This window comes from Lagenorhynchus albirostris, chromosome 18 (genome assembly GCF_949774975.1).
Source record: "Lagenorhynchus albirostris chromosome 18, mLagAlb1.1, whole genome shotgun sequence".
NCBI lineage: Eukaryota > Metazoa > Chordata > Mammalia > Artiodactyla > Delphinidae > Lagenorhynchus > Lagenorhynchus albirostris.
Window position 1 is genome coordinate 78724975 of NC_083112.1, and position 8552 is coordinate 78733526.

At 56.9% G+C, this 8552-nt stretch overlaps 1 protein-coding gene across 1 annotated transcript in view; it reads right to left on the minus strand.

Moving 5' to 3' along the window:
- Window positions 1-1184, minus strand: part of RASA3 (RAS p21 protein activator 3) — an 87525-nt gene extending 86341 nt beyond the window's left edge. Inside the window, exon 1 of the mRNA XM_060129444.1 lies at window positions 1056-1184. Coding sequence (XP_059985427.1) covers window positions 1056-1110 — 55 coding nt within the window. The 5' untranslated portion in view covers window positions 1111-1184. The remainder of the gene's footprint in view (window positions 1-1055) is intronic.
- Between the last annotated feature and the right edge of the window lie 7368 nt (window positions 1185-8552).

An 8552-nucleotide genomic window follows, 5' to 3' on the forward strand; every position in this document is an offset into this window, starting at 1 on the left:
CTGTCCCCTCAGCTGGCGCATTTACGGCATTAACGTGCAACAGTCACTCCAGGAACCGATCTTGTTTTGGGGGGAAGAAACTTGCACATCACCCTCCCAAGTTAAAACCGAACCCAGGAAGTCCTGATACAGCCTTCCAGCCACTCCAGAGTCTGCACTTCCCTCCCCCAGCTCCTGGGTCCAGTGAGAAAGGCGGACTGCTCTGGGGACACGACCTGAATGGCAGGCCCTGGTGGCCAAAAGCTCCCGCAGCCAGTTCTCAATGGAAGGGGGAGGGGTGGCTCTTGTGGCGACCTGCCCGGAGGGAGCCCTGGGCCAGATTGTTCCACAGAGTCACAGGCAGACACACACACACACACAAACACGCAGGAACACACACATGCCCACACATCCACCTACACAGTCGCGTGCACACCCAGGCTCTATTCAGTCGCCCGCTCGGCCCCTCGCCCCTGGGGGAATGTGAAAGAGCTTCCACGTCCCCAGCGAAGGAAGCGTCTGGGTACCGCACTCAGCGAGGCTCGGAACCCCGGGGTTGGTCTTTTTGGCACCTGAAGTGCACTCATCCGGAGAGCACCCGCGCGCGCGCTCATGCACACGCAGATACACACTCCCAGCGGGGACCCGACCCAAGACCGGCACCGCACCTCCCTCTGCTGCAGGCGACCCCACCTCCGGGGACCTGGGGCCGCTAGTGGCGTGGAGGCAGCGCAGGGAGCTGCGTCCCCCGGAGCCGCCAGCCTGGCTCGGCCCAGTCCGTCCTTGGGGTAGGTGGGGAGAGGGCAGCGGCCGGGCATCTCCTGGAGATGGGGAGGGAGCCGCGGCCCATCATCTCCCTGTGATGGGGAGGGGGCCGAGGCCCGCGGCCTCCGGGGTGGTGGGGAGGGGCCGCGGCTGGGGATCTCCAGGGGGTGGGAAGGGGCCGCAACCGGGGAGCACACATGGCCAGGAGGCGTCAGGGCCTTGGCCCCCAGGGAAGGGGTCGGGGGCCTGGGGGCGCCCACCGCGAGCCCCCTCGAAGACCCCAGCGCCCCCGCCAGCTCCCGGGAGCTCACCGATCTTGATCTTCACGCTCTGGAAAACCCGGAGCCCCTCTTCCTCCACCGCCATGCTGGGTCTGCCCGGAATTCGCGCGCCGAGCCCCGCGGAGCAGCAGAGCCCGAGCGGCGGCGCAGTCCCGGAGCTCTGTGCCCTACCCCGTGCCCGCGCGTCCGCTGCACCTCCACCTCCGGCTCCGCCCACGCGCCCGCTCATTGGCCGAGGACGCGGGTGGGGGCGGGGAGGCTCCGCCCACGGCCCTGCCCAGTTCCCGATTGTCCAAGGCCCGCAGAGGGGCGGGAGCGTTACGGTTCCGCCAACAGCGCGTCCCCAACTGCCCATTGGCTGAGGGCTAGGAGGCGGGAGCAAGACGGCTCCGCCCACATCCCAAGGCCCGCAGCGGGGCGGGGTTGGCCTCCGAGGAGGCATCGAAGGGGCCCGGAGGGGGCGTCTCGCCCCACTGGGAGGATCCGGCCGGGAGTGCCGGTGTACCTAGTCGGGCGGCGGGGGCGACCGGGCGAGATTTGCTGGGGGGGCGACCGGGCTAGGGTTGGTGGTGATGGGGACCAGGCGGGGGTGGTGGAACCTGGCCGGGAGACTTGGGAGGGGGGCACATGCACAGGGTTTTAAGAAACTCAGACCTACAGGTATCAAAGGAAAAGAATTCCCTGGCCCAGCTCAGGCCCCTCAGAGTAGGGGCTGCCGGCCACCTGGGGTCAGGGGGAGTGCGCAGTCCGGGTGAGATCCTGACCAGGCTCCAAAGCTGTCCAGTCCCTCCTGCCCCTCTGCTGTCTCCGGGCCTCCCTCGGGCCACCCTGGCTCCTAGCTTCTCACACAGGCCAAGGGCACTCTTGTCTGCCCTTGCTGACCCGCAGGCCACCAACCTCAGCTCATTTTCTGTGTCTCCTGATTTCCTGTCCACTTCCTACTCCTCTGGCTTCATAGCGATGACCCTTCTTCACCCAGACTACCCGTGCCTCCTTCCAGGTCCTCAGTCCTCTGCTTGAGTTTATCTTCTCGAGACCTTCATAGGAGGTGTTTACTCAGGTTTAACACGGAGGGTAGGAAAGCAGCCAGTTAGAGCTGCCGTCTCCAAGCCTGGACCTCAGGCGGCTTCTGTAGCGAGTGCCGTCATCCCTCTGCATGACCAAGGCTTTGCCTCCGTCAACGTAACTGAAAAGCACCCCCAGCTCCCGAGCTTCTCAGAGGATCGGCCGGAGCCCCGGTAGCAGCAGCCTTGTTGTCAAGCTGCTTCTCTGTCCAGCCCACCTTCCCTCACACCCTCACAGGGCTTCCCTTCTGAGAAGACTGCCAGTAAAGGCCCGCACACGGACGTCTCTTCGGAGTCTGTTTCCAGAGGAACCCGGCATAAGATGGTTGGGGCCGGGAGTGTTCTAGGAGCAGCCTCTGTTTGACAGCAGGACACCCGCTGGTGGACGCAGCAGTGCTGAGCGTGGGGGGCACACAGTGGGGTGCAGCGTCTCAGGCATGGGGAGGCTGGGAAGCAGGAATCACCTCGACTTTGGAATCAAGTGGTTCTTGCTGAGGGCAAGGCAGTGAAAAGATCACCCATTTAAAGAAAAGTGTGACAAAAAGGTTTTCTTGCTACCATATAAAGACAGCCTCATCTCCTACCCCAGAGAACCAAAACAGGTGCAGATCAGAGCGAGAACTTAATCATGAAGGTAGTGGTGCTCCAGGGCTGCCTGCAGGCTCAACCCAAGGAAGGTTGCTGTAACCCTGCAGCTTGGGGGAGCATCATCTGAATTAATGCACTCAAAACCTTGACTCCCAGCTTTCCGTAAACCTTCTGGACCAGAAGAGGTGTCCCCCTTACCCTGTGCTTGGAGATGATTGCGGGACGGTACCAGCGCTGTGTCCAGCTCCACTCTGCAAACAGACCCGGGAAGCATGCCAGTGGGGGTGGGTGAGCAAAGGCAGAAGCAGAGCCAGAGAATGCTGGACCCAGGAGAGGCAGCACGCAAGGGGGACCAGGTTAGAGTTCACTGGTACGGCACCATTCAACCACGATGCAGGATTTGGCACACTGGCCAGGACCCCAGGCCCCTAGTATGGCCTTTGAAAGCTTGTAAAAAGCCTCATCCCACACTAAGTGAAGTGGAAATGCCCTGTGGTCACGGCAGACAGCGAGGAAGGCATCCCAGTGCTTAGAGATGGCACGGGAGAGTAAATACGCTCCACGAGACCAGGAAACCTAGTCAGTGCCTGGGATGAGGAATGTGCCGGAGAGCTCGACCGCGGCTGGACATGCAGGACTGGGCCGAGGGTGGAGACGCTGTCACAGGGAGCGCTGGGCCTCCTAAGAGCGTGAGGATGATGGGGTGGTGACGTGACAGAGGCCAGAGGTGACACTTAACATCAGAAGCCAGGCAGGGGCAGTTACTGTGCAGCAAGGCTGCAGTGGCAGCCCCGGCGCCCTGACCTGCAGAGGCTATAGTGATGGTCAGTCGAGCACAGTGTCAGGGCAGGACGGAGAGCCGGCCGGCAGCGGTATAACTCAGTTTATGCTGCCAAAGGAAATCGTAGATGGGGTCGGGGGTGCTGAAGAAAGTTGCTTCAATAAAACGTCACGACCCTTTACCCAGTTTCCAGGCGGGAGCCAGTTCTCAGCCCTGGAGCCTGCTGACTGGAGGAGAGGACCCGGCTGCACGTGTTGACAGTGAGGATGCCCCTGGGATGTCCCCAGAGGGGCCTGTGGCCATTTACTCATGTAATTCCACATGGAAAGGGAAACACCTAGACGTTTGAAGGGCTGCCGGGCTGAGGTCTGAGTCGAGGGCTCGTCACGCCCCTGTTAAAGCAAAACTTGTGAGGCCCAAGAAACACATGGAACTCTGCTAGGAGCGGCTCACAGGGAACCCCCAAGTGATCATTTCTCCTTGCACCACAGGTGAGGGACCGGTAGGGATGCATGTGACAGTTGTCAAAACACCCACCTTGGTTCCTTGGTATGTGGGTTAACAGCCATACCAGCAGGGAAGGCTCAAAAGCAATGACACATCCTGGAGGAACCATGGAGCTCAAGACCTCCCTTAAAGACCTAAAGGACCATACAACTCGCCGTCCCATGTCTGGTGCCGGGTAGGCTCTGGAGGATGACACTGAGCCACCAAAAACGCGACCACACAGTAGCCCCCGTTGCAACTGCCACGCCAGAGGTGGTGCCACTTCCAGGCCGCACCAGCATGGCCTCTGATCCATGGTATACGGCCATGGGAGTGAGAAATGCCCTCTGCTCCATCCCGAATAAGGAGGAGAAGCAGAAGCCGTTTACATCACATGGCATAGACTCTAGCCCACACTTGGAATCTCACTGCACCCTTAGGCTTTCCTGCCCTCTGTTATAAGACAGCCCAAAGAGACCTGGACAGTCTGGACAGTCTGCAGAGCGTCAGTCTGGTTTGCCGTATCGATGACATCATTTTAATCAGACCAAATGAGCACGAGGTTGGCAGCTCATCAGAGGGTTTGATAAGACGCGTGTGCTCAGAGGGTAGGAAATAAGTTTATGAGGATGCGGGGCCACACATCAGTGGGGCCAGATGTGGGTGAGCACCTCGCTTTCCCCCCACGCAACACGGAGACCCACACAGCACCCTTCCTCTGTTCCTTCCCTAAGACTCACCTCCGTAGCCCTGTGCGGGCACCGTGCCTCTTAAATCTGTGTTCTGCCCAAAGGGACCGATCCTTCTTTTCTAAATTAGAATCTGTTCCCTTAGAGTTGTGATTATAAGAGACAGGAAGATCTGAGGGATTAAAGGAAAAGGTGATCTATACTCTCTTTGTTTATAACTCGCTGTTGTCTTTTTCTCTCTGATAGAATCCTCTTCTGCAACCCCCCCAAAGAATATTTATTGAGAAGCGTCAATCTATCAACCAGTGGATATTTATGTATTGGCTAAAACAGCATAATTAGATAGTTTATTATTCATATCTGTTCAGTCTACTTTCAAAGGATCTGAAGTGACATAAAATAAATGACCAGTATACAATGAACTCAAAAAATTTTTGAAGGAAGAAATTATTGTATCAAACATCTGCAGTGAAAACAGCTACTGCAATGAATGTAGAGCTCAGCTCTGAGTTTCCTGATAGTCAAGGTGAAAAGGGAAATATGGAAACATGTTTCCATATTTCCATATATGTTATATATTACTTCATAAAAGGAAGTGTATCCATTTTTCAGAAAAGAATATTTTGGCCAACTAAGCAATAGGAGGAATTTTTAGACAAATTTTTCATATGGATATTCAACAAGTCAGGGAAGGATTTTTCCGTCTCAAATGACTGACCTGTGCTGCTCTGCTCACAACACTGCCTGGCACATGGTAGAAGTCCAACTAATATTCTCTGAATGAACATAGTGGCTTCTCCTACTGTCACATGGAAAAGTTGGGAACGTAACGTTCAGTCCTAATTCTCTGATAGTTTACTCAGGCCCTTAGGAGTCAAGGAATGTGGCTCTGGTGACCTGATAGTCTAGGAGAGAAAGCATTTGGAGAATCCAGAGAGATGAGTAATAACACCCTCAAATAATCTTTCTCCAATATTTGTCGTTTGGGCCACACTGGGGAGAAAAGCCATAGAGGGGAGACGCCTGCACTGAAGTTCCCGTTGGATGCTCGAAGCCCAGATGTTCTGTGCTGCTGGTGGAAAGGAGGCCCGGCTCGGCCCGCCTACAAGGAGACAGCGCCAGAGCCACTGCCAGCACCAGGAGCTCCTCCTGGGATGGGCTGGGGGGCGGGGGGGAGCAGGGACCACGCCGCCTCCCTCCTGGCAGCTCGCCGAGGGACCGGGTGCCTAGGAAGTGAGTGCATCTGGTTGGAAGCTAGGAAAAGCCACCGTGTAGCTTCGTCTCTCTCTTCTCCATCGACGGCGACTGGGAGGCCTCGCTTCAAAGTTCAGAGCTAAGTGGACCCCTGAGTCCCTGTGGAGAGACAGCTGCCCTGGAACCGTCTTGCTGAACAAACGTGAGAAATGGCCCCTGTTGTGTAAAGCCAACGAGATGTAGGGATCCTGGGCCCAGCCCACGCCTGGCCCGGCCTCACTAACAGGAGCCCTAACCGTTGATGTGCGACGCCATTGATCCGTATCAGTATACCTGTCAGGTTGAGTTAATAGTGAAATATAACCCCAGGTACCTAATGGCGTCACCTGTTGAATACACTCGCATAATGCCTTGATCGCTTATTATCAAGAACATTTGCTCAAAATATCTACGTTTTCATCATAGTAAAGTTTAACTTGTTATTTTTGACCATAATTAGCCAAATATCAAGTAGCTCCTTGGAGACACCCCTGAAATCAGCAATTAACTAGCCTCCAAGTCTTGCCTTCTTAGCTATGGACGGATGGTGTGTGTTTTTTCCTCTAAAATCTCCATTGAAGGATCCCAGAAGCTAAAAGGAGCGGAGGAGGTAACTGATCCCCACCACGGGAGATGGGGATTTGCTGTCAGTCAGTCCTCACAACAGGATCACAACACAAGCTGCAAAGGAGAAAACCCAGGAGCTCTGACCGCAGACACTTCCTGTCCAGGGAGTCAGGCTCCAGAGACCCAGCGACAAAGGCAGCCGCGGTGGCAAACTGCTCGGCAGGCTCTTACAACCGCGCAGCAGATTCTATCAGTGGCCAGTAGGAGCTGCTGCTTTTGTGAAACATTAGGTTGGGAGATGCAATGTAATAGTAAAGAAACTGGAAAAGGGCAAAATGATACCTGTGCGCCCACCATTACATTGTATTTCCTTCAGGGTTTTATTAATATCTATAGACAATCTTGCACAGTGGCCGGACAAGGTGTTTGAATGAGTGTGTACTCTTGTTTAGCAATTCGTTTACTGAGCACGGGGCACATGTCCAGAAGCCGCGAGACCCCGTGGGAAGAGCAGGAAATCACTGTCTACCCCGCGGCCTGCAGTTAGTTCCACCTGGAATGGTGCAGGGAAACAAACAGAGGAGACAACCCCAGAAGCCGACGTGGTCTCGAAGCTATGAACACAGTGGCAGCACTGAGGAAGAATGGAAAGACCATTTCTTTCTTTTTTGTTGTTACGTCTTTATTGGAGTATAATTGCTTCGCAATGGTGGGAAAGCCCATTTCTGAGGTTGTGCTGACTCTGGGGATGGGGGAGCTGCCTCGGGACGGCCCGGCCGGGACTTCCCCTCACCCCTTCACGGGAGCTGTGTGGCCATCACTCCCAGCTTCAGGGCCGTGGGTGGCACAGGAGGGAGTGGATGGTGGCAGCTGGCCAGTCTGTACAAGCACAGCACCTGGGGGTGTGAACACGTGGCAATCAACTTTGAGTGTGAAAGTGACGGGCTGACACTGCTTTTACTACAGACATAGCCCACGACACCCCACTTAAACTACCTCTCTTCCTTCCACATGGTTTGAGGTGAACAGAACTCTTCCCCCCGATTGTCTCTAAGTGTCTTGGCCTGTGAAATGGGCCAGCAGCAGTGCCCACCCACCCGGCTGCCGTGGGGCCCGTGTGCTGCTGTGCGGCGCTCAGCACCCGGGCCGGCTTGGCAGTCTCATCAGCCCCAGGGTGAGGGCGGGGTGCTTCCCCCCCGCCAGTGCCCAGGAGACACTGGCTGTCCTGCAGCACCTGCGCCGGGCCTGGGAGACGCTGGGGGGTGGGCGACGGCGACTCTGCCCTGGGACCTTGGGATGCGGTCCCCGCAGGTCCCTCCAGACCTCCACCTCCTCCCAGGAGTCAGTCCCCCCCGCCCGCTCCCGGTGAGCCTGTAGCCAGTGCAGAGGGAGGCCTTACGCTCTCCCCAGACCCTCCGCCTGGAGGAAGAAAGTCTCCTTCGAAAGACAGGACACTCACAAAACCACGCTGCTCACTGACGCCGCAAACCAGAGGCGACCTCCACCCACCCTTCCGCAGGTAGGAGCGGAAGCCGACTCTGCTCTGCAACAGAAAGGAACAGACGACTGACGCAGTAACCCCGGCGACCTTGAGGCCGAGGAGAGCCTACCGCGCTCATGCGTGATGCCACTTACACAACTTTTTTTCTTTCTTCTTTTTTTTGGCCGTGAGGCTTGCGGGATCTCAGTTCCCCGACCGGGGATTGAACCTGGGCCCTGGCAGTGAGAGTCTGGAATCCTAACCACTAGGCCACCAGGAACTTCCTACACAAATTTCTTAGAATGACAAACTGCAGAGTCGGGGAAGGGACAGTGGGGGTCAGGGCCCAGGGAAGGGGGAGGCGACGGCTGCAGACATAACAAGGCAGCAGGAGGGACCCTGGGGGGTGGACGCGTTCTGTGCCCTGACAGTGGTGGTGGCCACACGCGTGTGCACGTGTGACAGAATGACACAGATCTACACACACACATGCGCGCGTGCTTGTGCCCCAGTGCACCCCGAGCGGGCAGCGGGCTGTATCTCTCCCAGCTCCTGCTGAGATCTGTGCAATCACCATGGTCACGCAGGACGTCACCACACGAGGCCTTGGGGACGGCGATGCGGGGTCTCTGTCCTACG